The sequence below is a fragment of the Leiobunum rupestre genome, chromosome 1 (genome assembly GCF_980474605.1).
Source record: "Leiobunum rupestre chromosome 1, qqLeiRupe1.1.hap1, whole genome shotgun sequence".
NCBI classification, from domain to species: Eukaryota; Metazoa; Arthropoda; class Arachnida; order Opiliones; family Sclerosomatidae; genus Leiobunum; species Leiobunum rupestre.
Window position 1 is genome coordinate 79,358,274 of NC_143384.1, and position 16,551 is coordinate 79,374,824.

Genomic DNA, 16,551 nt, shown 5'->3' on the forward strand with positions numbered 1-16,551 from the left:
TAGCTTTGGCCATGGCCGCCATTGTGGTGATATTTTTCTCCCTACGATAAAAACTATTGAAAAAAAAACAGTGACGTAGCACTGCCAAAACTTTTCATTGAGTCTTGTCCCAGTTATTATATATTAGCTTACCTAATTTTCTCTTTTTGAACCATATATAAAATCTCGACTATCAGTACTGAAATATCTAAAGGTTTGTGGAACCGAAAAGAATTCGACTATCAGCAGGACAAAAAAACCAACAACCATCCGGTTTAAAACGAAAAAGACAACAACTTTATTTCAAAAAACGTCTAACAGACTTTTTTACCGTTAGACCCAGCGCGCGTCTCGAAAATCACACAGAAAAAATCCAACGTCAAATCGCGCGCTTAATAAACAAAAAAACCCGAATATTTTTTATACACGTACTTACAAAAATTTAAAGGCTCGAAACATGTGTTTGCAAATGAATTAAAAGGGTTATATACATAAATATACACTGATCAACAATATAGAATACATGAGAAATGTGTTTTAACATATTCCCCCCAGTTGAACTTGACAGTTCAATAGCAAGGTTAATTAAAGTTCTAATTTATGCAGTAGTTGGATTGGTCTACGGAGTCGTGTCCTATTCGCCAATCTCACCATACATGAACGACTGTGTCCATCTCTTCCCGCAAAGGTTTCGTCAACAACTCCCATTCTCCAACATAGCCTTGGTGTCTTGTCTTCGGCAATGATGACGACGTCCCCTTCCTTCAGTGGTTGCGTTGGTTTGTTCGGTGTGCGATGGTGCGCTGATCTCAGCTGAAGTAGATACTCCTTGCTCCATCTGCGCCAGAATCCGTCAATTATGGTCTGGCGATACTTCAATCTACGAGTTAAATCAGATCTGGTAACTGACGCCGCGATATCTCCAGAGAAGCTTCTCGATGGTAAACTCGTTGCTCGATCTCCAATAAAAAATGCGCGGGGGTGAGTGGCCGTGGCTCACTGGGATCCTCTGATAGCGTTGTGATCGGCCTACTGTTGATAGCCGCTTCGGCTTCCGTGAGAATGGTTTCCAGTTCTTCGTGCGCCAGTTTCGCGCGTCCAAGCACTTTGCGTAGGGCTTTCTTCACCGATGATACGAGCTTTTCCCAAAAACCACCCCACCAGGCGGCTCTGTCTGCGATAAATACCCAACGTATTTGATGATTTGCAAAAAATTGTTCAACTTCGGGACTCGCGATGTTCTTAAATAATTCGCTTAATTCGTCTTTCGCGCGTTTGTATGTTTTCGCGTTATCAGACATAATGCGTTTCGGTAGTCCTCTACGCGCTACAAAACGTCTGAAGGCAAGTAGAAAGTTCTCGGTAGTTTGGTTTGAAACCAGTTCCAAATGTACTGCTCGAGTTACTGCGCAAGTAAATAAAGCGATGTAAACTTTCTGGCCGTCGCGGCAGTATAACGGTCCAGCGAAATCCATTCCGCTAACCTCGAATGGCGGAGCTTGTGTAGTGCGTAGTTCCGGTAGGGGTCCCATGATAGCTTGCGACGGCTTTGCGCGAAAGAATTGGCAAATGGTACATGATTTCAGAACATACTGCACGAATCTCCGGTTTTTAATTATCCAAAATCTTTCCCGTATGGCGACTGTCGTACTGGTCATCCCGGCGTGCATTACTTTTTCGTGCGAGTGTTTCACTAAAAGCGTGGTGTAAGGGTGATTCGGTGCGAGAATCCACGGGTTCGTTTCTTCATAGGATAGACCACTTCCATAAATTCTGCTATTTACGCGGATTAGCCCATTTCTGTCCAGTTTAGGATTCAGCGTTCTAATTTTCGAATCTTTGTTGATTGGCAATTGTTTCGTTAGGCGATCCACTTCTTCGGGAAATTGTTCCTTTTGGGTATTTTTAATCCAGTAAGTTTCCGCTTGCTGAATTTCTTCGGCTGTTAGTTCTCCAGTTCGTTTAGCATTGTTTTTGTAGCGGCAGTTATGATTAAAGCGAAATATCCAGGCGGTTACGCGGTGTAAAGTTTTTAGTGTGCGATACATTTTAATATCGATAGGTAAATTGCGTTCTGGTTGATTTAAAACTGCGAGAACCTGAAAAGCGCCGCGTAACTCTTCTCGCGGTTCTTCGGTTACGTCATCATTGGTAGCGATAATTTCTCGGGACACAGGTTCTTCGTGAATAAATTTGGGACCATTCCACCAAAATTCATCTTCTGCTAGATCCTTCAACTTCCGACCTCTTGTTGGGAGATCAGCGGGGTTTTCCGCACTTCTACAATAACGCCAATTCATTGGATCCGACAGTGTTTGGATAGTGCGAACTCTATTTTCAACAAACGGTTTCCATCTTGAAGCCGTTCCTTTTATCCATCCAAGAACAATTTGCGAGTCTGTCCACATAAATATTTTAGTTGGTTTCCTTTCAAATATATTGGTGAGGTTGTTAGTTAGTTCCGCGAATAATGCTGCTCCCATCAACTCGAGTCTTGGTAGGGAAAGTTTCTTCAACGGGGCTACTCTAGATTTCGACGTGATCAAAGTTGATTTATTTTCTCCATCTACGCTCTTATACCGAAGGTAAACTACGGTCGCGTAGGCTTTCTGGCTTGCGTCCGTAAAACAGTGTAGTTCGACGTTTGCGGTATCCAATTCTTCAACTCCATTGAAATAATACCTTTCGATTTTAATTTCTCTCAAATCTTTTAATTCGGAGCACCATGAATCAAATGTGTCCTTTAAGTCCTCAGGAAGGGTATCGTCCCAACCTATTCCTTTCTCCCAAAGCTGTTGAAAGAGAATTTTCGCTCGAACTACAAACGGTGACAAGAATCCGAGTGGGTCGAAGATCTTCGCGACTGATTTAACTACCCATCGCTTAGTACTAGACCGATTCTTTACAAAATCCAAGAGTTCTTTAATGTCGTAAATAAGTTTGTCTTTCGTACTGTCCCATGAAAGTCCAAGGACCTTTAATTGCGTAAAAATGGCTGGCTCTTCAATTTGCTTTTTTCGCCGTTGGTTTCGTTTAAAAGTTGTTTTAATTCGGAAGAATTAGATTGCCACTTCCTGAGACACATTCCAGCTTCGCTCATTACTTCCCGCGATTCGACTATCAGCTGATGGGCTTTTTCAACGGTGTCTGCGCCAGACAGAAGGTCATCCACGTATAAGGAATCGTCTAAAATCTTACTGATTTCCAATTTTGTTTCCTTGTATTTTTTCGCGTGCATTCTTATCGTTGCCGCTAGCAAATACGGACTAGATGTTACGCCAAATGGTACTCGCATAAATCTGTAGGTTCTTAGGCTCATAGTCGTTAGAGGGTTCTCGACATCAACCCACAAAAATCTCAACGCGTCGCGATCTTCCTCTCTCACTTCAATTTGAAGGAACGCTTTGGCAATGTCCCCGGTAAAGGCGACCCTCCGTTCACGAAATCGTATGAGAATGTCATATAAATTAGGGTTCAAATTCGTTCCAACTTCGAGACAGTCGTTCAACGATGCAACTTCGGACGCGTGAGATGAAGCGTCGTAAACAATGCGGGTTTTAGTGGTTGTACTAGTCTCTCTGATTACAGCCCGATGTGGCATGTAATAAATGCGCTTTCCTTTTTTCATCGTAGGTTTCACTTCTTCAATAATTCCATTTTCAAGTTGCTCCTTCATGATGGCGTTGTATTCTTTTAAAATGCGAGGTTCCTCGCGAAGTTTGTACAATAAATTCGACGTGCGTTTTGTGGCGACTGCGTGATTACTCGCGAGACGCGACGTATCTGGTATCCACGGTAATGCGACGGTATAGCGACCGTTTGCGTAGGTCGTAGTGTTTTCAAACGTTTCTAAAATATCCTTTTGAGAATAGGATTCGGCGTCAGTTTTCGAAAGTCCGAATGACTCCAACTCCCAGAATTTGCGAAGCTGAGTCGAAAGCTCTTCGTTTTGTTTATTTTCAGCGGTAACGGTCATAATTGCGACGGTATTAATCCCAATTGCGCGAGAGGCAACTTCTACCGGACCTTGTAACGTCCAACCAAATGTAGTTTCCATTGCGATTAAGAAACTTCCGAAGCGTTCGGATCGACCACTCGCCACTGCCCATAGAAAATCGCCTCCGATTAATACATCAATAGCGTGCGAATTACTAGCTTCGACATTCCCTGATATTTCGTCTGCCAGTAAAAATCCTCGACTTCTAAATTCTTCAGCTAGCTCAGTTCCTGGTACCGAGAAGACCGAACCACAGATTTCGGGGGCTTCGTAAGCTTCGATTTTCACGTTTTGTCTCGGATCGTGACGGTTTTTCAATTGCAAACGTACTCTCCTTCTCTTCACTGTCTCTGGTTTTGCGCTACCGAAACTGTTCAAATTCAAATATTCTTCTCTAACGACCTCAAGTCCAAGCTGTCTCGAAACACTCTCCTTTACAAAGGTAACGTGGCTTCCATTGTCGAGAAGGCAACGCACTACCACTTCCTTTTTATCTCCTGGTTTCTGCGCTAGGGCTAGAGCTGTCTGTAGTAAAACGACTTCGTTTCGACTACCCGTTATTCCAGCTGACATTTGGGCCACTTCTTTAGGTTTAGTTATATCTTGTTGCGACGGTGGTTTGGAATCACTTTGCGTCCGTGATTGTTCCGCGTTATACTCAGCTTGATCACAGAGGCTCGTGTGGTGACGACGGTTGCATTTCCCGCAACCTCTACTGTTTACTCTGCAATCTCTAGCTTGGTGGTTTTCTCTCAAGCATATAAAACAACGTTTCTTGCGAATTAGTACGTTCTTTTTTTCTCGAAGTGATATCTTCTCGCAGTCAGTTGTGGTGTGGTTCGTTTGTTCGCAATAGAGACAGGGTCTAGTTCTAATTCCCATAGTTAAGGCTGCAGCACTAGAAGGGTTGCAATTGTATTTGTTTTCTCGGCGAAAACTGCGATAATGCGAAGGTTGCGAATGTGAAGGTTGCGAATGCGTAGGTTGCGAATGCGTAGGTTGCGAATACATTAGTTTATCTGTTTCAGATGATTTTCCTAAAACTAGGGCTCGTTCTCTGCTTGCGATTTCCTTTTGAAGAAACTTCAGTAAATCTTCAATTTTCAACTGGTCATCCGAATGCTGTCGACTGAAGGCCAACGTAATGTCTTCAGGTAGTCGTTGTGTAATTATGGGGCATAAGAGATTTCCGTAAGACTGATCCATTACTCCAAGAGACTCGAGACTCCGTACTTGCACGCGGCAAGTATCGTACAGTTTTCTAAGGCCAGAAATGTCGTTAGCTCTTCTCACAACTGGGAGATTTAGAAGAGTGTTCATGTGTTCGCTAATAATAATGTCTTTCCGTCCAAATCTCTCTCGTAGTACCGCGATTGCGTTGTCGTAGTTGGCATCAGATAGTGATAAACCTTCGATTGCTCGTAGTGCGGGTCCCTCCAAATACGATAGTAAGTAACTATACTTGTCTGTCTTCGTTATAGCCTCGGAGTTGTGAATGATGTTCTCAAAGTGGGTCCAGAATGATTGCCATTGGCAGATTGTTCCGTTGAAATGACGAATTTCTAACTTGGGTAGTTTGACCGTTGGTGCGATTGGTGCGTTGTTTCTATTCCTACGTGCTCTGTTCCCGAGGATATCATCGTCCGATTCGCTACTATTGGGATCTTCCAAGCGACGTGCTGTACGGGCCTCCCTCCTACGTCTGTCTAGTAAACTTCTCGCTCGTATAGTCATGACTTCCAGTTCATCGATGTATTCTTGGGACGTGGCGAGATCTGCCTCTAACTCGTCTTGGGTTTCAAATAATTGCATTAGATCGGCTTCGTACCCTTTTAGCATTGCTGACTTTTGATCCAACACCCTGACGTATCCTTCGATTTTGTGAACATCGGGCTCGTCTTTATCCAGTTCCGGTTCCAGGAAGTTCTTGATCTTTGTTGCGGCTCTCTTCGTAGCTGTCCTTCTGCTCTTAATGATTGCAAAATCATCCATTTCGTAACCGTTGCGTAGTTTCAGTGAAATGCGGTGTCTTCTCTACAATGCTACCGATATTTAACCTTCTGTATGTACCAGAATTCAGGGGCTTTCCCGGGTTTCGGCACCAAAATAATATAAAATCTCGACTATCAGTACTGAAATATCTAAAGGTTTGTGGAACCGAAAAGAATTCGACTATCAGCAGGACAAAAAAACCAACAACCATCCGGTTTAAAACGAAAAAGACAACAACTTTATTTCAAAAAACGTCTAACAGACTTTTTTACCGTTAGACCCAGCGCGCGTCTCGAAAATCACACAGAAAAAATCCAACGTCAAATCGCGCGCTTAATAAACAAAAAAACCCGAATATTTTTTATACACGTACTTACAAAAATTTAAAGGCTCGAAACATGTGTTTGCAAATGAATTAAAAGGGTTATATACATAAATATACACTGATCAACAATATAGAATACATGAGAAATGTGTTTTAACACCATATAAATACTTGAAATTAGGTATCACTACATTTGTTTAACGAATAACTTTATAAATACTCATAAAACTTCAGTACGATAACAAATTGAGGTTTTTAAATCAATTTTCTGGTAAGCCGTTTTTTGCGCGGGAAGATCACCTATTTGTTACCATGGCGACGCATTCTTTTCGAACTAAACCTCGAGCCATGAATTAAAAATGTCGTGTTACGTCTTACACTCGACGTTGTTAAGCCCCGCCCTTTTCTCGACGCGCTTTCGTCACACCGTACCAATGGAACCTTAGACATTCAAGTGTATACCTCTATAGTTTCCTGATATTACGTACATGCGTGTGCTCTGATATAGCTATGTTCTTTTTTTTGTCGAAGTCTTCCTACCCAGGGTTTCGTGGCGCTGCCTGCGTTTCTGTAATTCACAACTTTAATCACTGTAATACGATTTCGCGGCGCTTTTTCAACATTACCGTGTCGATATTGGTTTTTTAGAACTTACTAGGATTTATTACCTTTGATCATATTACAATTTGTGAATTAAATAGTTGATTTTATAAAGGGGGGGGGGATCTAGCTTGAAAATGTTGCCACCTACGTCACTGCCTATCTTTATCAAGTCTACGGGCGCGAGCTAGAATCGTGAGACGTCGATTTTATTATTTCGCCCGTGTGAAGAATATTATATCTCGTGATGTAGAGAGCAACATTTTAACAAGTTGGCTAAGACCACGAGTTATTTATAAAATTAACTACTCAAATTAGGCATTTGAAAAAGTATTGATTTTGTATTTTATAAATAAATTAAAAACACCATTCGTATCGAGATAATATATATATACACCAACTTTATTCTGACAAGGCTCAATCGAACATTTGGTTTGGAAAGCAAATGGTTTGGTCACGTATTTTAACTATCAGCGCTTTAATCTTTATCCTAATATCCTCGTCCCTTTCGTAAAATACCCCAAAAACCTTGACACCTTCCATCAGAATGTTGGCGCCAATAATACACGCATAAATGGCGTCGCCACTGACGAGTTTAAAAATAATGGGTTACCACTTTTTGGCCACCCCAATCTGTCCGAACACTATAAAAGCTGATGGCCAATACCAAATATTGCCATTCCTGCCCGTAAAAGCTTAGGAAGGCATAACAATAGGTTAAAAGCAAGCTATTGTCCCACACCGTTCGTTTTCACAACTCGTTGACAAAAATACAATAAAAAAAACGTTTTTAAAGATATCATAAACTTCAGTTTACAATTTAAAAATATAAAATTAGTAATTATTAATTATATACAACGGAATTAAGATTAAAAGGAAATTAAAATAAACATTAAAAATTGTTTTTCGTTTAATAATCTACACCAGAATGCGCTTCTCGGCAAAGCTTTGCTAGTTCTCAGAATACACTAAACTAAATTAAATTTTTCAATTTTGACTTCGAAGTCAAATCGCGTAATTTGATCAAAGGTGAATGATAGAATATAACCACTAGTCTATAGGTGGTATTCACGAGAAGATGGCGGCCATTGCTCTAAGGTAGATAGTTATGGGGGAAAGGGGGATGACACTAGCCTTTCATTACAGCGATGATGACGTCACGAGAATACACCCTATATAAATAAATATACAATCAAATAAATTATCAAAAAAAATAATAATTATAATGAAATTTTGACTTCGAAATTCAAAGCGCGTAATTTTTCATCCTTTTATCAAAAGTTGATGATTTATGATGGATAGCTATATAGTATGTACTACTGTACATACGTCTCGTACTAATTATTGTAAAATAAAATTTAAATAGAATTTGAAATATCCATTTGATTCAGAAGAAAAATAAGCTTATATTATACATCATAGAAAATTTACCACAAAGACTTTCGAATTGAAATTCTAATAATTTTAGAAAAGTAATATAATCGAACCGGCGGCCCCAAAATTAGTCGGACCACTCGACATTATCATTCCAAATATTCTTCAGTAATAAAAATTATGTATCAAATTCGCAACCAATAGTGTCTAGAAATATGTGTGTATAAGGATACTAGGATAAATTTAACAATTTATTTTAGTTTTATAGGGTTAAATTATTGAAATACACCAGTTTTCGATTACACATTGAAGGGGTCATAGTATAATGATCAAACAGATAAAAAAAGCACTTTTATCCCTTTTAGATTAGTTTATGAAAAGTAGCATCTTTCAACAATGGAACGCTGGAACACTGGCTGAAATAAAAATGTTTTGCGAGAGTAGTACGAATGCCTTATAGCTCACTGAAAATATGGGCTGAAACGGATAGCTATTCCCTATATGAAATACCGCAAACGAGAGTCAGTGACGATAAGCTAAGCGGAGAGGAGAGTAGTTTTGACGGACAAGCGCGGCTAATCGGGTCGGACGAAAAAGGGGTCCGAGTTTTAGGGGGAGGAAAAAAGATTTTTCCTGCCTACTAACTTTACTACCAAAACCTCCGTGGGGATTCTATAGTAGTACTATTCACCACGTGAAAAAAAATCCCCCTTCGGAAACCTTCAACCTGCCATCTACATATATTTTTTTCTTTATTAATCTTTAGTTTGGGAAACTACCACAATGTAGCGACCGCGTGCAGATGGCAGTAAAGGAAAACGTACCAAATTCGAATAATTTAAAATTATAATAATAATTATAATAATTAGTTTAGTTACCAAAATATAATATATTTTTTAAATTTTTGTTTTGCATTCGATTAAATAAGGTTAAACTTACGAAGCGTATGAATCTAAAAGATTTTCGTTGTACCGAAGTATATTAAAAATGATGACGAGTTATGTTAAATATTGCCGAATTTTGTAACCATATAAAAAAATAAATAAGCCCTCGATTACAATTCGCTTCGCACAAATTTTAAAACGAAACCTCCAGAGCAACTTAAAACCTTTCACAAAGCCATACAGTGAACGGTTTTCTAGAATAACAGGCGCAAAGTTGATATGTATCAGCCTTATTATTGAAGTTGAATGCTCATTATTTTAATGTATATTTAAGATAGCTAATTATTTCTTTTTACATTTGAGAGAAAACATGTTTGTCAAACTGTACCATAAATTTGAGAATGATATCTAGTTTTAAAGTATTCAAATAGTTTACCTAAATACTTATCATTTTAGGTACTTTTTCAAGGTGAATTAAAAATTAACTAAACGATGAAATACAATTTCCTTCGCACACTTTATAGTTTTAACTTTGCTAAAAACAAAACAAGAAACCGCGTGAAGTACGATTTAACCATTTACGAGATAAACGGTGTTTTGTGTGAGCGTGTATGGGAATTTCAGCCATATTTAAGTACCATTATCTTAATAACTATTAACTATATAAAAATTTTGTTCGCAGGTTTTTTAGAACAAAACCTCGTTATTACAAAACCGAAGAGTGCTTAACAATTAGAGCTATATAACTCTAGATAAACAGGCGCAAACAAGTCGTGTTTTTTAAAATTTCACAATGTTCCCCTTAAGATCAAATGTAACCACTGTCAAAAGCGCCACCATACAGCCATGTGTGAAGAGAAAGAGAAGGGGCGAACGGAGAAGATCGAGTTCGAGAAAAAAAACACCGCCACTACAATTAAAGAAGTATCCGTAGGGACAGTAAGTTCGTACCCTACTCCAAACCGCTACAGTTCTGGCAAGAGGACCGAACGGGAATGAACTAATCAGATGTTTGATGGATAATGGCAGCCAGCGAACCTTTATAAAGAAAGATACAGCGCGGAAGCTCGGTTTAAAACCTACAGGCGTAGAGAGTCTCCAAATTAAAACCTTCGGAAGTAGAAAACCGACACTGCTAAAAACAAACAAAAGAGAGTTAAAGTTAAGAAGCCTAGTAGACGAGACCAAAATCATTATCGAAGCCTTGTAATCTGATGAAATCAGCTCGGCTACAATTCAAGTTCCTGAAGAAGCTATTAAACGGAACCTAGAATCAAAGAACTTACAACTGGCAGATATAAGCCAAAGCGACAACAATAATGGAGAAATACAGTTACTAATTGGTTCAGACTTGCGTTTGTAGATTTACACGGGAAAGTTCGAAATAATAAACGACGTTCTCTACGCTATGAGCACCCTAATTGGATGGGTCGTGCAGGGACCGACAACAATAAGAAACATGCAAGTTTGCGCGGAGAAAGTCAATATAGACCCCGTTTCCATTATGATGATCCACAAAGAAGAAGAACTAACGGGAAATAGTCTTAAGCGCTTTTGGGAATTAGAATCGCTAGGAATAAGAGACACCGAAGAAAGAGGCCATGATCCGATGAACGAGAACGCCGTGGAATTCTTCGAAAAGACGGTTCAATTCAACAAAGGAAGGTGGGAGGTCAGCCTTCCGTGGAAAGAAGAAATGCCAGAATTGGCGGACAATTTCGATATGGCGAAGTGGAGATTAGCCGGACTATTTCGAAGATTCAAACGTGATCCCAACTTATTTGAAGCGTACAAAAAGGTCTTAAAAGAATACGAAGAGGGCGGAATTATCGAAAGGGTCGCGAGAGAGACAAATGAGATTGACCCCCTCATCAACCGTTTATAAGAGAAGAAAGAGCGACCACAAAAGTACGTCTTGTGTTTGACGCGTTGAGCCATAAGAAGAACGATAATTCGCTTAACGACTGTTTGATGTCCGGTCCAAACCTCAATCCTGACATCTTTGAAATCCTCGTGAAATTTCGAACAAAGAAAGTAGCAATTGTCGCCGATATTAAGCAAGCCTTCCTTCATATCGACTTACACGAAAGAGATAGAAACGCTGTAAGATTTATGTGGATTGAAAACACCGAAGACCCAAATCAAAAATACATAATATTTAGATTCACCAAAGTTTTATTTGGAGTTAACAGCAGTCCATACCACCTAGCGGCCGTTCTGAATAAACATCTAGAACAATTTAGAAATTAATTTCCGGAAACGTGTAAGATACTAAAGGAAGATCGATACGTCGATGATTTTGTCTCGGGAGCTGTCCGCTCGAATATTTGATCCCTTGGGGTTAATAACGCCATTCTCAATCGGAGCAAATACGCTTTTCCAAAGGCTGTGGCTGGATAAACAGAGATCTTGGGATGACGAATTACCTCAGGATCTTTCCAAATTTGGAACTCATGGTGCTCAGAGCTACCCAATTTACGACTTATATCAACACCCCGACTCTGTTTTTTCAATGAGGAAGACATATCTGTGGTAGAGATGCAACTACACTGTTTTTCAGATGCTAGTGAGGCCGCTTTTGGAGCGGTCGTTTATTTAAGAGCCACATTAAGTAACGGAAAGGTATCAAGTCGTCTTGTAACTTCAAAATCCTGCGTTGCACCGCTGAAGAGGATAAATTTACCTAGGCTGGAGCTACAATGGGAGCTCTAGTAGGAGCTCGACTGACAAACAGAGTTAGTAAGTGTATGAATATCAACAACGAAAAAATCCATTTTTCGTCAGATTCGAAAATCGTCATTCACTGGATAAGAGGTTCACCCAGAAAATGGAAACCTTTCGTGGGAAACAGAGTAGAAGAAATACAAGAGATAGCCGAACCAGGCTCATGGAATCAATGTCCAGGTTCTCAGAATCCTGCGGACTTGTTAACGAGAGGAAAAACCTTAAAAGATCTACAAGGCAGCGAGATTTGGTGGAATGGACCTGCTTGGCTTGTAGCCAAAGAAAAGAATTGGGGTAACAAGAACTACGAACCAAAGAAATTAGGCGAAGATGAGATTTCAAAGGTTGAAGAAGAAACCAGAAGGAAGTATGAAGAGGTTGCTCTCACGGTGGGCGAGGCAAAGTAAGTTACCGAACCACTATTGGATATTAAGCAACGCAGTAGATTGTCAAGAGTCCTAAGAGTAAGAGGATGGGTACTGAGGTTTTTCCAAAACTTGCGCAAACACCAAAAAAGAGATTCGTTAGTAAAAGTGGACGAGATAATCCCTCTGAACGCCGACGTAATAAGGAACGCTGAAGAATTCTGGATTCGCCGAGTTCAAACTGAAAGTTTTCATTAAGAACAAAAGGACTTGAAGGCCGCAACTGAGCTAAATAGAAATTCGCCAATTCGTAATCTCAAACCATTCTTGGATGAAGCTGGTTTAATTAGGGTTGGCGGTAGACTTCAATTTTCAGAGTTTGATTACACTGAGAAACATCCTGTAATTCTACCGTGTGATCATTACTTCTCCAGTTTAATAGTCGACCGCGAGCATGAGATTTTCCATCACTCTGGAACGGCTAATACCTTAGCGCAAGTTAGAGAAAAGTATTGGATTGTACGTAACAGGCAATTAGTAAAGGAAAGAATTACGGCGTGCTTGAAATGTAGAAAATGGAGAGCAAAATCAGCTAAGGAAGTTACTGCGCCCCTGCCTCGAGACAGAATTACGGAGTCTAGCGCGTTCGAAACATCAGGGTTGGACTTTGCGGGCCCATTATATATCCGAAGCAAAGATAACGCGAGAGAGAAAGCGTATATTTGTCTCCTGACTTGCGCAGTTACTAGAGCCGTACATCTGGGGCTGGTGAGCGAAATGAGTACGGAAAAATTACTTTTAGCACTCCGGAGATTTATAGCTAGAAGAGGTCTGTGCAAGACTATCTACTCTGACAACGCGAAAAGTTTCAAGAGAGCGGACAAAGAGTTAACTTCCATTTGGAACAGCGTAGAAGAAAAGGACGTTAGCGATTTTTTTGGTAAGATTGGCGTCCAATGGAAGTTCATCGTCGAGTGGGCTCCTTGGTGGGGCGGGTTTTATGAACTAATGGTGAGAGGCGTCAAATCAGCGCTTAAGAACGTTTTACACGGCGCTCTACTCAGATTCAAAGAAGTAATTACCGTCTTAGCAGAGGTGGAAGCCGTGATTAATTCACGTCCACTAACATACCAAGGAAGCGACCATGAGGAACCTACAGCATTAACCCCAGCTCATTTTTTGGTCGGTAAACGATTAACTTCACTACCCCCAAATTCCGAGCCAGTAACGGCCGGCACTTTAACCCGAGACCAAACATTATTGAGATGGAGATATCACCAACAAGTGTTGAACCATTTCTGGAAAAGATGCAAGTCCGAATATCTTTTACAGTTAAACTCCGTTCACCACCTGGACGAAACAAGTCCGAATGCCGTTATAGACGTGGGAGACGTAGCTTTACTGAAAGGAGACAATGAACCTAGACAGATATGGAAATTAGTGAAAGTGGAAGAAGTGTTTGAAGGTTGCGACAAGAAGATCCGCTCCTGCAAAATTCGATTGCCAAATGGAACTCTCGTGAAAAGATTCATAAATTAATGTACCCCTTAGAGATTAAGAATTAATGAACTCTATAAAATCGTTCATGGGGGGGGGGGGAGTGGAAGAAGTGTTTGAAGGTTGCGACAAGAAGATCCGCTCCTGCAAAATTCGATTGCCAAATGGAACTCTCGTGAAAAGATTCATAAATTCATGTACCCCTTAGAGATTAAGAATTAATGAACTCTATAAAATCGTTCATGGGGGGGGGGGGAGTGGAAGAAGTGTTTGAAGGTTGCGACAAGAAGATCCGCTCCTGCAAAATTCGATTGCCAAATGGAACTCTCGTGAAAAGATTCATAAATGCATGTACCCCTTAGAGATTAAGAATTAATGAACTCTATAAAATCGTTCATGGGGGGGAGTGTAAAGAAATATTGTCTAAACGTTAGTATATATATATATTGTTTTTGGTTGAATAGCTCGAGCTCGCGTCTCGTGGGTTATAGGGAAAGAGCGAGCACGAATCTCGTGTTTTGAAAGAAAACAAATTGGCAAGCCAAAATATACCTCTCCTCGGAAGAGTTTTTAATTTTCAGTTCAAGAGCTCGGGTTCGAATCCCGGCCGAATAAAAAATTATACTACACCCAATGAAAAAAAGAGGGCGCTTTTGGAAAAACCTTTTCCCTGATTCTAAGAAACTGCGTACGCAGGGATTACCCTTTGCCTCGAAAATGCGAACGCGTTCGCAGGCCTGACCGACAGACAGACCCACCCACCCACAGACAGACAGACAGACACGGTGGTTGTATAACCCCTCCTAGGGTACAAAATCCCTTCGGACAGGTAAAAAGGCTTAGATTTAAGTTTTAACAACGAACGAAACTTTTACAAAATATTTGGCTGTAACGGACATTCTGTATATCTATCGCGTCTCAATCACAGAGTAAAAGTAGAAGCTTTTTTCTTTTGCATACCCAACTGGTGTATAGTAAACGAATATTTGGCCGTATTTGGACAGTGAATTATCAAGAACTGACTGACTTGAAATAAACTGGTCTCCAGCCACCTGATATCAAAGAAGTACGCCACTACTCCGACCAAGATAATGTTTTTACAAGGGTTCTTATATTCTTATTACTTTGCTACTTTAACTTTCTGAATTTGCATTTTGTCAATAAAAATTATTTCGCTAATTTCATCAGGCACAAGGTGTACTTGTAAGCCATTTAGGAAACACTGAGGTTGAACTTTTCCCAAGTTAATGTACTGCACACACACTACCGTTGCCTGGTTATATAAAAGTCGAGGTACCTACCGTCACCCGGTTATATAAAAGTCGAGGTACCTACCGTCGCCCGGTTATAATAAGAACGTTGAACCAAGGATCATATACAGGGTCTTTTTTTTTGCTCGGAAAAGTGTTTTTTTTTCAAAAACTATTTATAGTACCGATTTCAAATTTGGAAGGTCAATTCTCTATACCGGGGGACATCAGTTTTCGGTAATGTTTTTCACCAATTTTGAAAAATTATTTTTCTACCACTAGGTGCGAGATAAAAAATTTCTATTATAAAGTTGTAGGCCGTCATCGAAAACCCTTAAAAATTGTTCACTCGACGAAAAACAATTTATTTATCAGTGAAAATTCGAGCTTGAAAAATTTACAAGTTGGTGAAGCCAAATTACGATTGTTTGAAACGATAATTTAAACCGAATTACCTAATCCAGTTGAAACTTTGGTTAAAAAAACGACCGGATTTAAAAAACACGAGGCTATAGGTCAATCCTAAACATGCATTGGGTATTTAAAGGAAAACTTTGGGAGATTATTATCAGTGTTTGATAATATTTCGAACAATGCCGCGTTATTCAGTAGCTGAGCGTACTGAGATAGTTGCCATTTACTATGGAGAAGCAGCGCAAAACCTTAGAAGAGTGACTGAAATCTTCGCAGAAAGACATCCAAATGGAGCACCATCTGTAAATACAGTAAGACGAGCAATTCACGATTTCAATCAATTTGGTCACTTGCAACCTAGGTTTCGCGGATTGGGTCAACCGGATTTAGACTTCGAGAACAATGTACTCGCGTACTTTGTGGCATATCCTCGTCACAGTTGCGCTAACGCCGCTGCTGATTTGGGTTGTTCTGCAAATCGTGTGTGGAAAATTCTTCGTAAGAATCGCTATCACCCATACAGAGCTACGCTCCACCAAGGACTAATTGACGGAGACCATCAAAGACGTTATGAATTTAGCAACTGGTTACTAAATGCTGTCCAAGAAGATAGACAATTTTTGCGCCATGTTTTGTTCTCCGACGAAGCGTCATTTTCTAGAGATGGGCCCTTTAATCATCAAAACAGCCATCTTTGGTCTGACATCAACCCACATTGGGGTTTTGAATATCATCACCAGGTTCAATTTGAACGGGTCAATGTTTGGGTTGGACTTGTTGGAAACCGTTTGATTGGTCCCTTTTTCCTGCCGACGAACCTCAACGGCCAAAGGTATTTACATTTTCTACAGAACGAACTGAGTGACGCAATCGACGACCTTCCATTGGCTGAAAGACGTCAGTTGTGGTTTCAGCAAGATGGCGCCCCTCCGCATTTTTCCCGGCAAGTAACTGAGCACCTCAACAACGAGTTTCCTGAAAGGTGGATAGGGAGAAATGGTCCAGTGCATTGGCCAGCAAGGTCACCTGACCTAACACCGCTGGATTATTTTCTCTGGGGATTCGTTAAAGCAAAGGTATACGCCACGCCCATTGAAACTAGGGAGGAACTCATTAGACGAATAATCAGTGCTTGCCGAGACGTCACACC

At 40.3% G+C, this 16,551-nt stretch overlaps 2 protein-coding genes across 2 annotated transcripts; one reads left to right on the forward strand and one right to left on the reverse strand.

The window, feature by feature from the left end:
• Positions 1–866: 866 nt before the first annotated feature.
• Positions 867–5,968, reverse strand: LOC149966748 (uncharacterized). Its single transcript, XM_090167604.1, has 2 exons — positions 2,992–5,968; positions 867–2,899 (listed from the first exon to the last, which is right to left on the reverse strand). The coding sequence occupies exons 1-2, from the start codon at positions 5,966–5,968 to the stop codon at positions 867–869; spliced, it is 5,010 nt and encodes a 1,669-aa protein (XP_090023730.1).
• A 5,882-nt stretch (positions 5,969–11,850) lies between these two features.
• Positions 11,851–13,779, forward strand: LOC149966749 (uncharacterized). Its single transcript, XM_090167605.1, has 3 exons — positions 11,851–11,890; positions 11,936–12,278; positions 12,591–13,779. The coding sequence occupies exons 1-3, from the start codon at positions 11,851–11,853 to the stop codon at positions 13,777–13,779; spliced, it is 1,572 nt and encodes a 523-aa protein (XP_090023731.1).
• The last annotated feature ends 2,772 nt before the right edge of the window (positions 13,780–16,551 follow it).

Bases quoted from the DNA above. Each gene is read 5' to 3' on its own strand.
- LOC149966749 (XM_090167605.1), top strand. From the start codon at position 11,851: ATGGGAGCTCTAGTAGGAGCTCGACTGACAAACAGAGTTA. The intron at 11,891-11,935 runs GTAAGTGTATGA...ATTTTTCGTCAG, and splicing joins TCGACTGACAAACAGAGTTA to ATTCGAAAATCGTCATTCAC. The intron at 12,279-12,590 runs GTAAGTTACCGA...TGGTTTAATTAG, and splicing joins CTCACGGTGGGCGAGGCAAA to GGTTGGCGGTAGACTTCAAT.
- LOC149966748 (XM_090167604.1), bottom strand. From the start codon at position 5,968: ATGGATGATTTTGCAATCATTAAGAGCAGAAGGACAGCTACGAAGAGA. The intron at 2,900-2,991 runs GCAAATTGAAGA...ACGACATTAAAG, and splicing joins CGAAACCAACGGCGAAAAAA to AACTCTTGGATTTTGTAAAG.